The sequence below is a fragment of the Aotus nancymaae genome, unplaced genomic scaffold, assembly GCF_030222135.1.
Source record: "Aotus nancymaae isolate 86718 unplaced genomic scaffold, 86718_ANA_hifiasm-v0.15.2.pri h1tg000051l, whole genome shotgun sequence".
Classification (NCBI taxonomy): domain Eukaryota; kingdom Metazoa; phylum Chordata; class Mammalia; order Primates; family Aotidae; genus Aotus; species Aotus nancymaae.
The window spans coordinates 7,955,596-7,977,308 of NW_026988465.1; the positions used below are offsets into that span (position 1 = coordinate 7,955,596).

At 41.2% G+C, this 21,713-nt stretch overlaps 1 protein-coding gene across 1 annotated transcript in view; it reads left to right on the plus strand.

Moving 5' to 3' along the window:
* The window catches only part of SYCP2L (synaptonemal complex protein 2 like), a 159,546-nt gene that overhangs the window by 37,025 nt on the left and 100,808 nt on the right, over positions 1-21,713 (plus strand). The window contains exons 15-22 of the mRNA XM_021672656.2: positions 5,014-5,159; positions 7,177-7,270; positions 8,045-8,142; positions 10,002-10,044; positions 10,143-10,227; positions 13,677-13,725; positions 19,914-20,058; positions 21,291-21,340. Of these exons, the coding sequence (XP_021528331.2) occupies positions 5,014-5,159; positions 7,177-7,270; positions 8,045-8,142; positions 10,002-10,044; positions 10,143-10,227; positions 13,677-13,725; positions 19,914-20,058; positions 21,291-21,340 (710 nt within the window). The remainder of the gene's footprint in view (positions 1-5,013; positions 5,160-7,176; positions 7,271-8,044; positions 8,143-10,001; positions 10,045-10,142; positions 10,228-13,676; positions 13,726-19,913; positions 20,059-21,290; positions 21,341-21,713) is intronic.

The window sequence follows — 21,713 nt, forward strand, 5'->3', positions numbered from 1 at the left end:
TTCATATGTGAAGCTTAGTTTCACTGAATACAAAATTCTTGGCTGATAATTGCTTTGTTTGAGGAGGCTGAAGATAGGGCCCCAATCCCTTCTAGCTTGTAGGGTTTCTGCAGAGAAATCTGTTAATCTAATAGGCTTTCCTTTATAGGCTACCTGGTGCTTTTGTTTCACAACTGTTAAAATTTTATCCTTCATCTTAACTTTAGAAAACCTGATGACAGTGTGCGAGACAATGATCTTTTTGCTGTGAATTTCCTGGGTGTTCTTCGTGCTTCTTGTGTTTTGATGTCTTGATCTCTAGCAAAGCTAGGGACATTTTCCTTGATTATTCCCCCAAATATATTTTCCAGACTTACAGATTTCTCTTCTTTCTTGGGTGTACCAATTATTCTTAGATTTGATCATTTGACATAATCCCATACTTCTTGGAGGCTTTGTTGATATTTTCTTATTCTTTTTTCTTTGTCTTTGTTGTATTGGGTGAATTCAAAGACCTTGTCTTCGAGTTCTTTTCTTTTTCTTTTAGTGAATTCGAAGACCTTGTCTTCAAGCTCCCTCTCTTTTTTTTTTTTTTTTTTTTTGGTTGAGACGGAGTCTTGCTCTGTTGCAAGGCTGGAGTGGAATGGTGTGATCTCAGCTCACTGCAACCTCTGCCTCCTGGGTTCAAGCAATTCTTGTACCTCAGCCTCCCGAGTAGCTGGGATTACAGGTATGCACCACCACACCCAGATAATTTTTGTATTTTTAGTAGAAATGGGGTTTCACCATGTTGGCCAGGATGGTCTCAATCTCCTGACCTTATGATCTGCCCACCTTGGCCTCCCAAAGTACTGGGATTACAGGCATGAGCCACTGTGCCTGGCCAACTTTTTCTTCTTTTTGTTCGATTCTGTTGGTGAGACTTTCCAGAGCGTTTTGCATTTCTGTAAGTTGTCCATTGTTTTCTGAATTTTTGATTGTTTTTTATTTATGCTATTTCATTGAATAGTTCTCCCTTCACTTCTTATGTCATATTTTTTATTTCCTTACATTGGGCTTCACCTTTCTCTTATGCCTCCTTGATTAGCTTAATAACTAACCTCCTCAATTCTTTTTCAGGTAAATCAGGGATTTCTTTTTGGTTTGGATCTGTTGCTGGTGAGCTAGTGTGATTTTGGGGGGGTATTAAAGAACCTTGTTTTGCCATATTACTAGAATTGGTTTTCTGGTTCTTTCTCATTTGGGTAGGCTGTGTCAGAGGGAAGGTCTAGGGCTGAAGGGTACTGTTCAGATTCTTTTGTCCCATGGGGTGTTCCCTTGATATAATACTCTCCCCCTTTTCCTATGGATGTGGCTTCCTGACAGCCAAGCCATAGTGATTGTTATCTCTTTTCTGGGTCTAGCCGGCCAGCAAGTCTACCACGCTCCAGGCTGGTACTGGGGGTTGTCTGAACAGAGTTCTGTGATGTGAACTGTCTATGGGTCTCTCAGCTGTGGATATCAGTACCTGTTCTGATGGAGGTGGCAGGCGGGTGAAACAGACTCTGTGATGCTTCTTAGCTTTGGTGGTTTAATGCACTATATTTGTTCTGGTTGGCCTTCCGCTGGGAGGTGGCACTTTCCAGAGAGCATCAGCTGTGGTACAATGGGGAGGAACAGGCAGTGGGTGGGGCCCTAGAACTCCCAAGAGTATATGCCCTTAGTCTTCAGTTACCAGGATAGGAAGGGAAGGACCATTGGGTGTGGGCGGGATTAGGCGTGTCTGAACTCAGACTCTCCTTGGGTGGGTCTTCCTGCAGCTGCTGTTGGGGATAGGGGTGAGGTTCCCAGGTCAATGGAGTTATGTTCCTAGGAGGATTATGACTGTCTCTGCTGAGTCATGCAGATTGTCAGGGAAGTAGGGGAAAGCTGGTGGTCACAGGCCTCACCCAGCTCCCATGCAATACAAAAGGCGGGTCTCACTCCAACTGTGCCCCCTACTCCCAACGGCACCAAGTCTGTTTCCAGACAGTGGGTGAGCAAGAAAGCCAGGGCTTATAAGGGGGACTTGGCATGAATGGCATGTAAGGGAGAGAGTGAGGAAGTGTGGTGCCTCCATGACTTGGTTTGATGTCTTATCCATCAGGTGGTCTGACTGGTGCCATCATGGGCAAAACCAGATTGTACATTAACTGTTGTCTGTCCTGGTGGGGAGAATCCCAGGGGGTGCTTGGTTTGATTCAAATTTGGTCCTTAGAATTCCTTTTTGTTTTTGTTTTGTTTTGAGAGAGAGTCTCGCTCTGTTGCCTAGGCTGGAGTGCAGTGGCATGATCTTGGCTCATTGCAACCTTCGCCTCCCAGGTTCAAGCAATTCTCCTTCCTTAGCTTCCTGAGTAGCTGGGATTACAGGCACATACCACCACACCCGGCTAATTTTTGTATTTTAGTAGAGATGGGGTTTTGCCATGTTGGCCAGGCTAGTCTTGAACTCCTGACCTCAAGTGATCCACCTGCCTTGGCCTTGCAAAGTGCTGAGATTATAGGCATGAGCCACTGCAGCTCGCCTCCTTAGACTTTCTAGCAAACATATAGTTAGATGAGCTTACAGCACAGGGAGTGCCTGATGGAAAAGGTGAATGTTATAATTGAATTTTTTTCTCCAACTTTTGTTTAAGTTTATGGGTACATGTGCAGGATGTGCAGGTTTGTTACATAGGTAAATGTGTGCCACAGTGGTTTACTGCACAGACCATCCCGTCACCTACGTATTAAGCCCAGCATCCATTAGTTATTTTTCCTGATGTTCTCCCCCAACATACCCAGCCCACAGTGGATGTTCTTCTTCACCATGTGTCCATGTGTTCTCATCATTCAGCTTCCACTTATAAGTGAGAACCTGTGGTGTTTGGTTTTCTTTTCCCATGTTTGCTGAGGTTAATGGCTTCCAACTCCATCCACGTCCCTGCAAAGGATATGATCTTCTTCCTTTCTATGGCTGCATAGTATTCCATGGTGTCTATGTACCACATTTTCTTTATCCATTCTATCACTGATGGGCATTTAGGTTCATTCATGTCTTTGCTATTGTGAATAGTGCTGCAATGAACATATGTGTGCATGTATCTTTATAACAGAATGATTTATATCCCTTTGGGTATATACCCAGTAATGGGATTGCTGGGTCAAATGGTATTTCTTTCTCTAGGTCTTTGAGGAATCACCACACTGTGTTTCACAATAGTTGAACTGATTTACACTCCCACCAACAGTGTAAAAGTGTTCCTTTTTCTCTGCAATCTTGCAAGCATCTGTTGTTTGACTTTTTAGTAATAGCCATTCTGACTGGCATGAGATGGTATCTCATTGTGGTTTTGATTTGCATTTCTCTGGTGATGAGTGATAGTGAGCATTTTTTTATATGTTGGCTGCATGGCTGTCTTCTTTTGAGAAGTATCTGTTTATGTCCTTTGCCCACTTTTTAATTTTTTTTTTCATAATCGCATTCCTAAAGAGCTAAGTAAGGGGGAGGGGGGAAGGAAAAAAGTAAAAATAATTTGTTATTTTGTTTAAGAATATGAATACTCAGTTATAGCTCTCAGAAATCAACTTGCCAAAGTTAATATTTTGTAACTTCATGAATATAGCACATTTCTGTGGCTCATGGTTTTTAATATACAAAGTGTCGCACAAGTTCTACAGGAAGTAGCTATCACTGTCTCCATTCTTATGGCCAAAGAAATGGATGATTTTCTACTAAACTCTGTAAGTAAGACTTTTGTTCTGTATCATAGCCCTCCTGGCTAAGGAGCTGGCAGTGTAGTATATAGCCCTCAAAGTGTTTCTTCTGACCCTTACCTGTTTGCATGGATCCCCACAGCCAAATTAGCTAGATCCCCACAGCCAAAATATCTTACTTTTTAAGATATTTAAGATTACTTTTGTTGCAGGGTTTTATAGACTTTCCCTGCAGTGATGAGTAAAATGTCCAGTAAGATTAATATTTTGGGGAACTGTACTCTAGACCAACACTGTCCTATAGAAATATAATGTGAGCCAGATATTTAAAACTTTCTAGTACTCACATTAAAGAAAAAAGTAGATTAATTTTAGTAATATATTTAATCCAGTATATCCAGAATATTGTTTTAACATGTAATCAATGTTTTAAAGTTATTAATGACACATTTTACATTCTCCTTTTGTGTACTGAGTCTTCGTAATCTGATGTGTATTTCATGCTTACAGAGCATCTCAGTTGGTACTAGGCATGCTTTGAGTACTCTGACGAGTTGGACCTCACAGATTTAGACCCATGTATGTTTCACTCTTTTTTTTTCTTCTTTCCCTTCTCATTAATTTGTGGCCATTAGCTCTGCCTGTTCTTTCCTGGACTTAGCTGCCTTTGCTTCTTCCAGCTTACCTTGTACTTAACGTGGCTTATTCTGAGACTCTTCGTAAATTTGGTCTGATCTATTTTCTCTTCTAAGCCTGATTACAATTTGTCAGGAAAGGGCTGCTGACCTGGTAGGAGCCTGCAAGGAGGTTATTGTCTGAGACACACACTTCTTTCTAAGGTGTTTCTGTCTCTTCAAGTGAAGTCCATTGAGATGGTGGTAGATTATTCCATTTTGCACACTGGGGACAGTGAGTTTCATTTTCAATTTTAAAAATAAGTAGAATTTCAGAGAGAGAGTGAATATTGTGCTTAGCATATTTGGCAATAAAATACCTGTTGCAGGTGATAGCTTTGTATAAACAAAATGCTCCTAAAAAAACTGAACCGCAGAAGACAAAACTATTTTCACTTCTTTGCTGCTAAGGTAAGTTACTTCCAGCGTTTGCAAGATCAACCACTTAATCGTATAGTATGTGTATATGTGTAAATACACGTGTAAATCTAGAGAACAATTTCAGTGTAATGTTATTTAATATGATTTCTTTTCAACCTCTTACCACAGAAAAATCTAGACAAATATCCCAGTGTAGTTATTTAAAAATTTAAAATAAAACATTGAAATATGTTGATATCCATTGATATTCCATATTTTCTGTTAGAAACTGAAAAGATAAAGATGCTTATCATTTACCTGAAGAACCCTATCCTTATCAGCTACAAAGAAGTCATGAAGATAGAAATCCATTTTGATTTGCAGATCAACATATCACAAGCTTCCATTCAAGCTTTAGGAGAAGATAAACAGGTGGCAGGTTTCATTCTTTTGGATCATTTTAAAATGTTTTAGTATGTTTCATGTCTATTAAATGTTCCTGTTGGGTTTTGATGTGGGTATTTGATCAAGCAGAAAACCTGGTCTTGAATGCCATGTAAAAAGAGTTGAGAATTCTGGATTTGAATCCCAGTTTTTCCCTTTCATGGGCCATTGTCCTAACGAGGTAGGACAGAAAGGCTCTTTGTTCCTTGAAATGCCTTATTCTACTTATTGTGAACAGCTGAAAGGTTTTCTAGGATATTATCACCCTCTTTCACCTTCTCCCTGGAGGCTTGAGGACACTGTTATTTCCTTCTCTCTCAGCTCCCTCGGACCTGGGGGCAGTGCATTCATCTGTTCTCATGCTGCTAATAAAGACTCACCCAAGACTGGGTAATTTTTAAAGGAAAGACGTTTAATGGACTCACAGTTCCACATGGCTGGAGAAGCTTCAAAATCATGGCAGAAGGCAAAGGTTAGGAGGAAAGTCACATCTTACATGGCGGCAGGCAAGAGAGCTTGTGTAGGGGAACTCCCCTTTATAAAACCATCAGATCTTGTGAGACTTACTCACTATCATGAGAACAGCATGGGAAAGTCCTGCCCCCATGGTTCAATTACCTCCCATGGAGTCCCTCCCATGACACATGGGAATTATGGGAGCTACAATTCAAGATGAGATTTGGGTGGGGACACAGCCAAACTGTATCAGGGAGTCATTAAGAATAGAGTTTCAGAGGGACTTCTTTTCACAATTGTACCTGTTGTTCTTATCTTGTGGAAATGGTCTGTACCTTTCTAGATTGCTATGGCTTGTGACTCTCTGACTATGATGTTCCTTATTTTTTTGACAGGAATAAGAAAACTTTCTGTATAACAGATGGTAGACAGGGCAAAGAAATTTGTAACAGAAGGCAAAAATACTGTGGTAATGGCCCATAGGGAGTGAATGAAGATCTCAGAGACCTGAATGAGGAAGTCTCAGACTGAATTCCTTTTGGTTTGATTTGCATATGATGGTGTTTATATGTAGCAAAGTGCTCTGAAAATAATTTCCAAAAACTCACCCTATTTTAATGATGTGGTCTTTTTACGAAAAGGCCATTTCATGGTTGAAGATGAGGATGAGAAATAAAGGGGAAATCAGTCACTTGATTAAAAAAATCTCCTCCATCACATGACATACATTCTGACACAACAAGTTTACCTTAACTCACAAAAATATCAAAATCACATGTCTTTCCACATTTCACAAAATGAATAATGTGTTTTGAGGGGAGAATGAGGGTTTTCCTGTGATAAAGCTGCAGTTCCTAGAATAGGTGCCCTCTGTGAGAAAGGGCCTGGACTGAGGACCCTACAGTCGGGAACTCACTACAGAGTCATCCTGAGAAAGACTCAGTACCTGAGAGAAGCAGGGGTTAGACATTACCAAGGGGGTGAGACCTGGGACAGAGACAGGAGAGGCTGGGAAGACACCAGGAAAGAGTGTTTGGAACAGTGGCTCATGCCTGTAATCCCAGCACTTTGGGAGGCCGAGGCGGGTGGATCACAAGGTCAAGAGTTCGAGACCAGGCTGGCCAAAATGGTGAAACTCTGTCTCTACTAAAAATATACAAAAATTAGCTGGGCATAGTAGCATGCATCTGTAATCCCAGCTACTCGGGAGGCTGAAGCAGGAGAATTGCTTGAACCTGGGAGGTGGAGGTGGCAGTGAGCCGAGATCGTGCCATTGCACTCCACCCTAGGCAATAGATCAAGACTCCATCTCAAAAAAAAAAAGTGCTTAGAGCAGGGGAATGGCTATCCCTAGCTGGTCCTGGAGGGAGGTGGGGCCTGGAGAAGCCAGAAACAGTGGAATGATCCCTCAGAAGAGGACAAACTGATCAACTTGACTAACTTCTGATTTATCAGTGTGTTTTGTTCTAAGCTTTAGGTTTTTCTTAAAAACGTTTATTTTTTTTAAAGATGATTACATTTCGAAGTTGACTTTTGTCTTGCATTTCAGATGTTGCCTGATCAGATGAAAATCTCCTCAGAAGTTTTTAGTAAGTCTGATAAAGAAGACATGGAGAATTTCAGTGGCCATGAAAGAGAGACAGGTACATTGGGAAATAACAAAATTCTGACCCTGCATTTCCTATAAAACAAACCTTAGTTGGAAGAGGTCACTGGAAACCTGTGGTCATACAAGAGTGACACATGTCTGATGGTACCTCTGGAGGAAGAAGAGCTGCTGATAGCCTTGAATCATTCAACTGGAAATGACAAAGGAGAATAAGTGATGAGGTTTGGGGGAGGCAGGACATGGGGGTAGGGAGGGTTTTGTCTACCCACAAAGCTGGCCCTGCACTAGAGTATGTTTCTCTTTTCAGTTACACCCCAAGGCTGTTTTCCCAAGTGCCCATAGATTTTTTTTTTTTTTTTTTTTGAGACAGAGTCTTGCTTTGTTGCCCAGGCTGGAGTGCAATGTCGCAATCTCAGCTCGTTGCAACCTCTGCCTCCCAGGTTCAAGAGATTCTCCTACCTCAGCCTCCTGAGTAGCTGGGACTATAGGTATGTGCCACCATGCCCAGCTAATTTTTTGTATTTTTAGTGCAAACAGCGTTTCGCCACATTGGCCAGGCTGGTCTCAAACTCATGGCCTCAAGTTATCCATCCGCCTTGGCCTCCCAAAGTGCTAGGATTCCAGGTGTGAGCCAGTGCACCTGGCCTGTGCTTATAGATTTCTGATTGGAGGTTTGAGGCAGGAACAAATTACCAGCTCTTACCAAAGGATGGAGAGGTACCAGAGGGCGCATCCCATGGAGAACATGGTGAGCGTGTCAGCATGTGCACAGTTGTTATATTAAATGTCTTTTTCTTAATTTGTATAGAGCAGGCAGAAGAATCCACCAATGTGGTGGAGTTCGTGAGTGCCGAAGATGACCGTTGCCTAGTAACTCTCCCCTTAGATGACCAATCTGAGCCACCCGTGAGTACAGGGAGTGGGGCTCAAGGTTCTTATCTGTCTCCACTAGGATAGTGACAGGTGGAAGCCACCTTTCCTGGTTCATAGACCATTTTCTCCTGGCCATTTGTCAATTAAAAAAAAAGTTTAAGACACGGCCTTGCTCTGTCGTCATAGCTCACTGCGGCTTCAGCCTCCCAGGCTCGTGTGATCCTTCTGCCTCAGCTTCTTGAGGAGTAAGGACTACAGGTACTGCCACCATGCCTGGCTCATTTGTAAATTTTTTATAGAGATGGAGTCTCGCGCCATTGCTCAGACTGGTCTCAAACTCCTGGCCTTAAGAGATTCTCTCATCTTGACCTCCCAAATCTTTGGGATTACAGGCATGAGCCACTATGCCCCATCAGCAGTCTGTCAATTTTTGGACTGTCCCCTCCCTGAGATTGTTTTTGCTCCATGTTTGAGTAATTGTGTATTCTCTCTCTCTCTCTTTTTTTTTTTTTTTTTTTTTTGAGATGGAGTTTTGCTCTTGATGCCCAGGCTGGAGTACAGTGGCACCATACGGGCTCACTGGAACCTCCGCCTTCTGGGTTCAAGTGATTCTCCTGCCTCAGCCTCCTGAGTAGCTGGGATTGTAGGCACCCGCCACCACGCTCAGCTAATTTTTGTATTTTTAGTAGAGATGGGGTTTCGCCATGTTGGCCAGGTTGGTGTCAAACTCCTGACCTCAGGTGATCCACCTGCCTTGGCCTTCCAAAGTGCTGGGGTTACAGCTGTGAGCAACATCACCCAGCGTGAATTCTTTCATTCAACTCAGCTTTCCCTTGGAGTACATGACTTGTCTGGCCTCTAACTCTTTCCTTCATTTGGGATCTAGAGACCGAAGGAGCCTAATGTTTGGGGGTGAGACTTGGCTTTCACTTACTTGCTGTAGGAACTTGGGCACATTACTAACATCGAGCATTGAGGAACCCAAGGCTTCCCCTCCACAGAATGGAGGCATCAGGAGTTCACAGGGTAGCCTTCTTGGGACGGGAAAAAGAATGTATGTGGAGTAGCTAATACCTTGCATGGCATGTAGGTATTTAGTCGAGTCCTCATTTTCTTCCTTTCTTTATTTATTTTTATTTTTTTAATTTATTTTATTTTTTTGAGATGGGGCTGGCTCTGTCACCCAGACCGTAGTGCAGTGGCACAATCTTGGCTCACTGTAAACCTCCACCTCCCAGGTTCAAGCGATGCTCATGCTTCAGCCTCCTGAATAGCTAGGACTACAGGAGTGTACCATCACACCTGGCTAATTTTTGTGTTTTTGTAGAGACAGGGTTTCTCCGTGTTGTCCGGGCTGGTCTCAAACACCTGGGCTCAAGTGATCCTCCTGCCTTTGCTTCCCAAAGTGCTTGGATTATAGGTGTGAACCACTGTGCCCAGCCAATTCCTCATTTTTTTTTTTTTTTACATCTGATCACATGAATATGTTATGTGGAAGTGTGATAGAGTGTCACGATTTTTTTTTTTTTAAGCAAACACACCAGAGATTATTGCTCCAGAAAAGTTGACCTCCTTTTCAAACTAGTCTGCTTGGGTAGTTGTGCACTTATCCCGACAGTACTGACGCTGTTGAAGACATTTTTGAGCCTTCACCTAGTGTTTCCCTGCTACCTGTGACAGTCTGTGATTCTCTCATCGGAGCAAATTCTTTGGTGAGGTGGACATGAATTTTTTGGAACAGCCAACCATCATTTGGAGTCAAAAAATTCATTTATCAGTGACTGAGGTGTCTGATATCTTAGAACTTAATGCATATGCTTTTCTTGGAGGGCCCGAAAGACTTTCAAAAGAGAGGCTTCAATTAAACCATAATACAATTTGCTTCTCTGCAGGAAACAAACATGGCAGAAATGGAACCAGATGATACACAACAAGGTCAGACATCTTTATCGGTCATAGTCAAGACTTGCATGGTGTATTTAAACGTTTACTTGAGATGCTTAACTTGTTTTGTTTTAAATTTTTGTCATTAGAAGTTCTTTCAAAGCAAGAGTATTCTTCAGATTTACAAGAACCACCTGCTGAAATTCAGGCTCCTCAATTAAATGACAAATCAAGGTAAGTGATTTTTAAAACTAATAAACCATTCTATTAGTCTGTTTTCACGCTGCTGATAAAGACGTTCCTGAGACTGGGTGACTTATAAAGAAAAAGAAGTTTAATGGACTCACATTCCACATGGTTGGGGAGGTCTCACAATCATGGCAGAAGGTGAAATGCACATCTTACAGGGCAGCAGACAAGAGAGAATGAGAGCCAAATAAAAGGGGAAACCCCTTATTATAAAACCATCAGATCTCATGAGACTTATTCACTACCATGAGAACAGTATGGGGGAACCGCCTCCATGATTCAGTTATCTTCCACTGGGTCCCTCCCACAAATCATGGGAATTATGAGAGCTACAATTCAAGATGAGATTTGGGTGGGGACACAGCCAAACCATGTCAACCATGCAGATCAGTGTTAATGTGGGCACTACAAGTTGACCACCTAGGTTTTTCCCCTTTCCTGTGTTTGGCCAGCCCCTGCCCCTGACCACACACACGAGAGTGTTGTGTCAAGTTTTCTATAGAATCATTGGAGGAGCGTTGGCAAGTTCTCCCGACTACTGGCCTCTACCATTACACCTCTAGGGTTATCTCCAACAATGTATTCTTCTGCAGGAAAATACTGACTTTGAGATTGAAGGACACAAAGTCAGTATCCAAAAATTAATTTTCTTTCTGTACATTAACAATCAAAAAATTGAAATAAAAAGCTATGCCATTTACTAGTAGTATTTAAACATGACATAGTTAGGAATTAATCTGACAAAAGATTCATAAGACCTCCCCCTCCTCTACCTCCTGCACTGAAAACTGTAGAACAGTGTTGAGAGAAATTAAGGAAGATCTAAATATGTGGAGACAGATACTGTGCTCAAGAGATGGAAGACTTAATATTAAGATGCCAGTTCTTCTTCTTCTTCTATTTTTTTTTTTTTTTTTTTGAGATGGAGTTTGGCCTTGTTGCCCAGGTTGGAGTGCAATGGCACAATCTCTGCTCACTGCAACTTCCGCCTCCCAGGTTCAAGCAATTCTTCTACCTCAGCTTCCTGAATAGCTGAGATTACAGGCATGCATCACCACATCTGGCTAAAGTTTTTGTAGTTTTAATAGAGACAGGATTTTTCCATGTTGGTCAGGCTGATCTTGAACTCCTGACCTCAGGTGATCTGCCTGCCTTGGCCTCCCAAAGTGCCGGGATTACAGGCATGAGCCACAGCGCCTGGTGCCAATTATTCTTAAAATAATCTGTGAATTCAATATAATCCCTGATTTTATGTGTGTGTGCATGTGTGTGTGTGTGTGTGTGTGTGTGTGTGTATATATAGAGAGAGAGAGAGAGAGAGAGAGAGAGATTGGGATGGGCTCAGTGACTCATGCCTATAATCCCAGCACCTTGGGAGGCTGAGACAGGCGGATGACCTGAGGTCGGGAGTTCGAGACCAGCCTGACCAACATGGAGAAAGCTCATCTCTACTAAAAATACAAAATTAACAAGGTGTGGTGGTGTATGCCTGTAATCCCAGCTACTCGGGAGGCTGAGGCAGAAGAATCACTTGAACCTGGGAGGTGGAGGTTGCAGTAATCTGAGATCATGCTATTGCATTCTAGCCTGGGAATCAAGAGTGAAACTCCATCTCAAAAGAAAAAAAAGAGATTGGCAAGCTATTTCTGAATTTTGTTTGGAAATTTCAAGGATGTGCAAAAGCTGAAACAAATTTCAAAAAAAAAAAAAAGCACAAAGTGGGAGGGCATACATACTACCCGCTTTCAAGGTTTACTATAAAACTACGTTAATCAACAAAGTGTGGCTGGCCGCTGTGGCTCACGCTTGTAATCCCAGCTCTTAGGGAGGCAGAGGCAGGAGGATAGCTTGAGCCCAGGAGTTCAAGACCTGTCTGGGCAATATAGCGAGACCCCGTTCTCAAAAAAAAAAAAAATGTGGTATTGGCATAAAGATAGATGAATAAAAAAAACAGAAGGAAGTCCAGAAATAGACCTGCTTATATATGAACAACTAGTCTATGACAAAAACACAGACAGTTCCATGGAGAAAAAATAGGTTTTCAGCAATGGGTGCTAAAACAATTGAATATCCATGTGTAGGAAAATAAATGACATCTGTTTGGTTCTTACCTCCCACTTTATAAAAAATTAAAAATGGAGCATAGACCTAAATATGAAACCGTTTGAAAGAAAGCATATGAAAATACCTTTGCGACCTTGCGTCACAAAGATTTCTAAGGTATGACACCAAATGCACAGTAGAAGAACAAATTGATACATGGGACTTCATGAAATTAAAAAACAAAACTTATGCTCTTTAAAAACCACTGTTAGAATAAAAGAACAAGCCACATATTGCAGAAAATATTTGTAAAGCATGTATCTGATGAAGGATTTATAATTTGAAATACATCTGAAATATATTAAGGACTCTCAAAATTCAATAATACAAATAAAACCCGATAAAAATGTAGGCAAAAGATGTAAATTTCACCAAGGAAGATATACAGATGGCAGATAAGCACATGAAATGTTGTTCAACATCATATGTTATTATGGAAATGTAAATTTACAAAGTTGAATGAGCTAAACTACCCATGTACCAGAATAGCTCAAATTAGACTGACTGTTCCAAGTGCTGGCGAACATGTAGAGTAACTGGAATTCTTTTACACTGCTAGTAGCTTCTTCAAATGTTAAAGTGTATCTGCCCTATGACCCCACTATTCCAATTCCAGTTATGTACCTAAGAGAAATTGTAACATATGTCCATACAATGGAATGTACATGAATGTTTCTAGCAGCTTGCTCCAAACTGGAAACAACCCAAATGTTCATGAATAGAATGGATAAACAACTTTCAGTGTATCCATACAATGGAATACACAACAATAAGAAGGAACAAACTATTGATATGTGCAACATGAATGAATCTCAAAATCATGCTCAGTAAAAGAAACCAGACAAAAAGCATATATTATTCCACTTACATAAAATTCTAGAATATGACTAGAATATGAAGTTCTAGAAAATTCTAGGAAACTAATCTATAGAGGTCCGTGGCTTCCTGGAAAGATGTATGGAAAGATGCTCAGCTTTTGTTGAGCTTTATCTGATGATTAGTATCCCTTATGGTTCTAAGCTAGAGCCGTGCTTGAGAAAACTGTCGATATTGCTCCTGCTGGCTGGTTGTTCGCCGATCCCACTCTGCCTTCATTTTCTTTATATGCCTGACAGACGAAGGGTTTAACAAAGGTTTATTTTGTTTTAAATAAGCAGTTGTCTGCCAGAGAATCTTTGGAAATAGATTGCAAGATAAGAAGTTTGCAGAATAGGGTGTTTCCCACACACTGGGTTCATGATCAGACAAAGGGTATTTGAAAGCAAAATAGTTAGGGGAGGAGGAGGGTGATGTTGTACCAGTCCCATTAATTTAATGTGTTTTTTTTTTAGGGCAGAGTCTACTTTTGAGGGTGACAGAAAACCAGAAACAAGTGTGTCGGTAATAAAACTTTTATTATTTTAAGGCAATACTTCTCCAATTTCAGTTATTTGTATACCATCTTCAAGATATGTCATAGCTCTGCTCTTATCTATATTTTTCTCAATTAAATCGATCTTAAACTATTTTGAAATGAATGATTTCACTTTCACATGGAAAATCATTACTTGTAACAAATAGTAGGTAAGCCCCCGAATAAGTACAATTGACAATCACAAGTTTAGCCTCTTGAACTACACTTTTACTTGATTTACTTATTATTATTTTATTCACTGCATGCAATGGGCTTTATTAGCTGTAAACTATGAAAGGTAAATCTGCCATACGGATGGACAAATAACCCCAACTGGCAAACTCAGCAGAAGGTAGCATTTCATGTGAAATCTTATTTGATGGCATATGAGTAATGGAAAATTGAAAGACTGCTTATGTCAGTCGTTTGCCACTGTAGCAAATGCTCATTTAACTTTGTAGAGTCCATTCACCCAAATGAGAGATGATGGGTACTCTCTCTTATTGTGACCCAAAGGGGCAGCACTGAGTGAGAATGGGCACTGCCTATGGAACAGGCACCTACAGCCAGAGAGATACGTCAAAGACACAAACTTGGTAATGGTATTGCTGGGTCAAATGGCATTTCTGGTTCTAGATCCTTGAGGAATCACTGCTATGTGGATTTTTAATTAAATGGATTGAATGAAGTGTTATTCACTCTTTATAAGACACTGGACTAGGGACTTCTCAAACAGATGTGGGGTTTCTCCAGCATTTTTTTTTTTTTTTTTTTTTTTTTTTTTGCTTAAGAAAGAGTAAGATGCAAATAGTCCTGGCTCACAAAGTTTCTTTTAGAAAATACCTTCTCTAGTAATCAGTAGATGAATGGATAAAGAACAAGTGGTGTGTGTGTGTGTGTGTATGTGTGTATGTATATGCAATGGAATACTATTTAGCTTTAAAAAGGAAGGGAATCTTGTCATTTGTAACAACATAGATAAACCTGGAGGACACGATGTTAAGTGAAATGAGCCAGGCATAGAAAGATAAACACCATGTGATCTCACTTATATGTGGAATCTGAAAAAGTCAGACTTACAGAAGTGGAGAGCAGAAGGTGGTTACCAGGGGATGGGCTTGGGTGTTGGGGGAGGTGGTCAGAGCATAAACATTTCAATTAGGAGGAATACGTTTGTTTTGGTTTTGGTTTTTTTGAGATCAAGTCTTGCTCTGTCACTTAGGCTGGAGTGTAGTGGTGAGATCATGGATCATGCAGTCTCAATTTCCCAGACTCAAACTATCCTCTCACCTCAGCTTCCTGAGTAGCTGAGACTACAGGTGCATGCCACCACACCCAGCTAATTTTTTTTTATTTTTAGTAGAGACGAGATCTCACTATGTTGCCCAGGCTTGTCTTGAGTTCCTGAGCTCAAGTGATCCTTCTGCCTCGGCCTCCCAAAGTGTTGGGATTACAGGCCTGAGCCACTGTGCCCCTCCTGAAATAAGTTTAAAACATCTACTGTGTATCATGGTGATCACAGTTAATTACATATTATATACTTAAAAATTGCTGGCCAGGCATGGTTGCTCAAACCTGTAATCACAGTGCTTTGGGAGGCTGAGGTGAGAAGATTCCTTGAGACCAGGAGTTTGAGACCAACTTGGGTAACATAGCGAGACCTGATTTCTACAAAATAAAAATTAAAAAATTAGCCGGTCATGGTGGTGAATACCTGTAGTCCCAGCTACTGGGGAAGCTGAGGCCGCAGGATCGCGTGAGCCCAGGAGTTGTAGTGAGCTATGATTGTGCCACTGCACGCCAGCCTGGGCAAGAGAGCTAGACCCTGTCTCAAAAAAAAAAAAAAAGAAAACTGCTGAGAGTAGATTTTAGGTGTTCATACCACACAAAAAAAATGATAAGTATTTGAGGTAATGCAAATGCTAATGACTTGATTTAGCCATTCTACAATGTATACACATTTCGAAACATCATACACTATAAATAAGTGTAATTTTTATTTATCAATTAAAGAGATTACCATTTTTACAAAGTGTTGAACTGTTAAACATTTTAAAGAAGGAATAATTGGGTCTTCAAAAAATAAATTCATTTGAAGACTAGATAACTATCACCCACCTTAACTGTTAAGGGTCATGCTGTCACCAGCAAGGGTGTTGGTGGTCTTGCCGTAACCCAGTGACAGCTTTCTTTTTTCTTTCTTTTTTTTTTTTTCCCAAAGTTGTAGATTTTGTGAACTTTCAGATTCCATTTTTTTTTTGAAAGAAAGAAAGAAAAAGAATAAAGAGGAGGAAAAAGGAAGAGAAAGAGAGAGAAAGAATGGGAGTATTGCTTTCTTGCCCAGGCTAGAATGCAGTTTAGTAATGGGTATTGAAAACCTCTTTTATACCAATAATTATACTTGATGTAAACAGGAAGGAATAAGGGAAGAAAATAACAAACGAGCAGCCAACCAATATTTCATTTAAACCTATGAAATGCTATGCAATTATTGAGGAGTGATTTACTTCCAATTATGTAGTCACTTTTGGAATAGGTATGAGGTGGTAATGTATGTTTTATGTATTTGAAGTGGAGAGTTCTATAAATGTTTATTAAGTTTACTTGTTCCGGGTCTGAGTTCAAGTCCTGGATGTCCTTGTTAATTTTCTGTCTCGTTGATCTATAAAATCGTTAGCTCTTCTTGTTACATTGATCCTTTTGCCATTATGTAATGTCCTTCTTTGCCTCTTTTGCTCTTTGTTACTTTAAAGTCTACTTTATCAGAGGCGAGAATTGCATCTCCTGCTTTTTATTTGTTTATTTTTACTCTCTGATTGGTTGATAAATCTTCCTCCTTCTCTTTGTTTTGAGTCTTTGTGTATCGTTGCATGTGAGATGGGTCTGGATGCAGCATAGCAATGGGTTTTGGCTTTTTATCCGATTAGAATATATATAACTTTAATACTAGCATTTGATGCTAGCTGGCTGTTTTGCCCATTAGTGTAAATTTTTCGTTGTGTTAATGTTCTTTTCTTTTTGATATATTTTTGGAAAGGCTGATATTGGTTGTTCCTTTATATGTATAGTGCTTCTTTCAGAAGCTCTTGTAAAGCAGGCCTGGTGGTGGTGAAGTCTCTAAGTACTTGCTTGTTCGCAAAGGATTTAATTTTTCCTTCGATTATAAAGCTTAGTTTGGCTGGATAGGAAATTCTGGGTTGAAAGTTCTTTTCTTTAAGGATGTTAAATATTGGTCCCCACTCTTTTCTGGCTTGTAGGGTTTCTGCTGAGAGATCTGCTGTAAGTCTGATAGGTTTCCCTTTATGGGTAACCTGACCTTTCTCTCTGGCTGCCCTTAGTATTTTCTCCTTCATTTCAACCCTAATAAATCTGGCGATTATGTGCCTTGGGGTTGGTCTTCTTGAAGAATATCTTTGTGGTGTTCTCTGTATTACCTGGAGTTGAATATTACCCTGCCTTGCCAGGTTGGGAAAATTTTCCTGAATGATATCCTGAAGAGTATTTTCCAACTTGGATTCATTCTCTTCATCACATTCAGGTACACCTATCAAACGTAAATTAGGTCTTTTCACATAGTCCCATATTTCCTGGAGACTTTGCTCATTCCTTTTCATCCTTTTTTCTCCAATCTTGTCTTCTCGTTTCATTTCACTGAGCTGGTTCTCGACATCTGATATCCTTTCTTCTGCTTGATCAATTCGACTGTTTAAACTTGTGCATGCTTTGCGAAGTTCTCCTGTTGTGTTTTTCAGCTCCATCAATTCACTTATATTCCTCTCTAAATTATCCATTCTCATTAACATTTCGTCAAACCTTTTTTCAAGGTTCTTAGTTTCTTTGCATTGGGTTAGAACAAGTTCTTTTAATTCACAGAAGTTTCTTATCACCCACGTTTTGAAACCTGGTTCTGTTATTGGAACACACTCGTAATCTATTAAGCCTTGTTCCGTTACTGATGAGGAATTGCAATCCCCAGTAGAGGGAGAGGCATTCTGATTTTGAGTATTCTCTGCCTTTTTACGCTGATTTCTTCCCTTCATTATATATTTATCCGTCTGTTGTCTTCGTAGTTACCAACTTTCTAACTAGGTCTCTGAGCAGACGTACAACTTGTTGATTCCCAGCGCCGACATCTGAGCAATCCACTGCGCCGGCCAAAACAGCAGTGTTAAGATTGATGGTGCTTTTCTGCCCGGAAATCTCCGGACTCTGCACCAAAAACTGGCTCGCTAAGGCACCAGCAAAACTGCCGCATAGGCCACAAGAGTCGCCCTGGCGACACGTGGGGCTCCTCTGCTGGGAATGTCCTGGTCCGTGAGCAACTAATATTCGTCTGAAAGTGTGGCGTCCTCTCGTTCTCTGCGCTTACACCTGGAGCTAGGAACCCGAGCTGCTAGTGATCAGCCATCTTGGATCTCTCTCCTCTTTTTTTTTTTTTTTTTTTTTTTAAGACTGGGTCTCACTCTATTGCCCAGGTTGGAGTGCAGAGGCACGATCTTGGCTCCCTGCAAACTCTGCCTTCAGGGTTCAAGTGATTCTCGTGCCTCAGCCTCCTTAGTAGCAAGGATTACAGGTGCCCCCCAACATGCCTGGCTAATTTTTGTATTTTTAGTGGAGACGGAGTTTCACCATGTTGGCCAGGGTGGTCCCGAACTCTTGATGTCAAGTGATCTGCCTGTCTTGGCCTCCCAAAGTGCTGGGATTACAGGCATGAGCCACCCCACCCAGTTCCTGATGACAGCTTTGGGAGCTGATTTTGCATTTTGTCATTCCAGGCAGGGCCTGTATCTTCTGGCTGATGTGTTTTCTATTTGAGAAGACGATGTGACATAGTGTCACCACTTAATATGTTTGAATCCATAAGAATCCTCCCTGGCCTGAAATGAGAATGAACTGTTAGCAGCTGAATGGTGCAGCCCCTCGAGAGGCAGGAGGGTTTGGGGACTGGGCTCTGAAGATTCCCAACAAACATAAAAACGAATTCCATATTAAAATCAAGCATAAACATGAATTCATCATGGCATTTATAAAAATTAATGTAAAAACAGAAAAAGATTTTAAAAATATAAATATCAGAGTACAGTTGAATAATCCAGCAGAAAGATTAAACTTGCCTTAAATCTCTAACCTTTTATAGTTCAGGCTTAATTTCAAAATGCTTTATGTTTTTTTTTTGTTTTTTGTTTTTTTTTTTTTTTGGGACGGAGTTTCGCTCTTGTTACCCAGGCTGGAGTGCAATGGCGTGATCTCGGCTCACCGCAACCTCTGCCTCCTGGGTTCAGGCAATTCTCCTGCCTCAGCCTCCTGAGTAGCTGGGATTACAGGCACGCGCCACCATGCCCAGCTAATTTTTTTTATATTAGTAGAGACGGGGTTTCACCATGTTGACCAGGATGGTCTCGATCTCTTGACCTCGTGATCCACCCGCCTCGGCCTCCCAAAGTGCTGGGATTACAGGCTTTAGCCACCGCGCCCGGCCGCTTTATGTTTTAAACAGGAATTAGCCTCCTGGGCTGAGTGCTGTGGCTCACACCCGTAATCTCACCACTTTGGGAGGCCAAGGAGGATAATCACCTGAGGATGGGAGTTTGAGACCAGCCTGGCCAGCATAGTGAAACTCTGTCTCTACTAAAAATACAAAAAAAAAAAAAAAAAAAAAAAAATTAGCTGATTGTGGTGGTGCATGCCAGTAATCCCAGCCACTCTGGAGGCTGAGGCAGGAAAATTGCTTGAATCCAGGAGGCGGAGGTTGTGGTGAGCCAAGACTGCGCCACTGTGCTCCAGCCTGGCGACAGGGTGAGCCTCCATCTCAAAAAAAAAAGAAAGAAAGAAATGACCCTCCTGTTTGGTTTTGGTTCTTCTAAAATGTAGAGAGGCCTGTCTTTGCAAAAAATATTTGCATGCTTTCTTTTGTCATCATCCAGCATCTCTTCTGTTGCAAATATTTTATTAGAAAGGATTTTGTCATCCTGTACAACAGCAACGTGGTTGAGAATTGACTGATGGAATAATCCTTTTCTTCCTTTCCATACTTCATTGCCTTTATATTATATAAAAGAGCCCAGTCTTCTAGAAGGGTGCTTCTCTTACCTCTAGCTTTGTAGAATATGTTTAATTAGATGTAAGTAGCACTAATACCCCTCTAAAAGTTCTCATTTGTGATCTGTGCTTGTAGAAGCTTAGTTACAGAAAACATCTCTTCTCTGAGAGTAATCAAGATTCAAGTACCAGTGAACAATCTTGGATCAGTAACCGAAAAAGGAAATCCCTGAAGTCATATGTTAATAGAAAGAAGACAAGAACCAGAAGGAGTCTAAGAAGTAAGTCTGGCACGTCTTCTTTTGAATCACTCTTCAAATAGCGATTTTCAAATCAGCAGGTATTTATTTTTCCATATATAATGGGAGTGGGTCCAAAGAAATACATGATCATAGGGCCAACTTTCCCTGCTAGTTATATTGGAAAGGCAAAATGTATTGTGTACATGAAATGGAAGAACATGAAATTAACCAACAGTTGTTTAAGATGAGTTTTGTATAAATGGAGCAGAAATTCCGGTAAGAGGAGTCTGTCATGAGCTGGAATCATCAGGAAAATCTTCAAGGAAGAGGTGGGTGGGACTTGAATTAACCCTTGGAAAAAAGAATAGGATGTTAAGAGGAGAAAGTGAAACATTATTAGGTAGGTAAAGCTACAGGGACCTGCATGGTGGCTCATGACTGCAATCCCAGCACTTTGGGAGGCCTAGGCAGGAGGATTGTTTGAGCCCAGGAGTTTGAGACCAGCCTGGGCAATGTGGTGAGACCCCATCTCTACAAAATTAAAACATGAGCTGAGCATGGTGGCATGCACCTGTGGTCCCAGCTACTCTGGAGACTGAGGCAGGAGGATTGCTTGAGACCGGGAGGTCAAGGCTGCAGTGAGCAGTGACCATGGCACTGCACTGTAGCCCAGGTGACAGAGTGAGACCCTGTCTCAAACAGAACAAACTACAAGGGCAAGGCAAGGATGTGAGGGTGATGTTCAGGGACAAGGTCTGGAGGAGAGAATTCATACTGAGTGGTGAGGAACTGAGTGGCGAGGAACAAGGTTGAATAATCAGGAAAGGATCTTAAGAATAGACATGGCCAGGCGCGGTGGCTCACACCTGTAATCTCAGCACTTTGGGAGGCTGAGGAGGGTGGATCACGAGGTCAGGAGTCTGAGACCAGCCTGGCCAATATGGCAAAACCCCATTTCTACTTGAGAATGCAAAAATTAGCCAAGCATGGTAGCCTGTACTCCCAGCTACTTGGGAGACTGAGGCAGGAGAATCACTTGAACCTGGGAGGTAGAGATTGCAGTGAGTCATGATTGTGACGCTGCACTCCAGTCTGGGCAACAGAATGCGACTCCATCTCAGGAAAAAAAAAAAAAAAAGAGTAGATGTTTGAGGAAGCTGTAGGAAGTGGGAATTGCTTTTAGCTTTAGCATGTTGGGAGAAGGAAAAGTGAATTTCTGTAGGCCGCATGAGTTAACGCATCTGTTGTGTACTTGTTTTCTTTCATTTTAGTCTTGCCAATTTTCCCTCCCAGTAGTAGCAGTGGCTATGAGAAAGACCAAGTAAGTACATTTTATCTGGGTTGCTGTGTGCCCTATGAGTTAAACTGCATTTATTTCTCCAAACACAACTTTCAGAAATATGAAAATAACAAAACATGGTTTACTAATATCTGAATCACTGCCAATAGAAATTGCAATGACTTATAAACATTTAATACGAATCTTGGGTAAGTATTTAGGGTCTTTTAGGCTGTGCATGGTGGCTCACGCTTGTAATCCCAGCACTTTGGGAGGCCGAGGGGAGTGGATCACTTGAGCTTGGGAGAGACCAGCCTGGGAAACATGGTGAAACCCCATCTCTACAAAAAATACAAAAATTAACCAGGCATGGTGGCACATGCTTATAGTCCCAGCTAGTCACGATGCTGAGGTG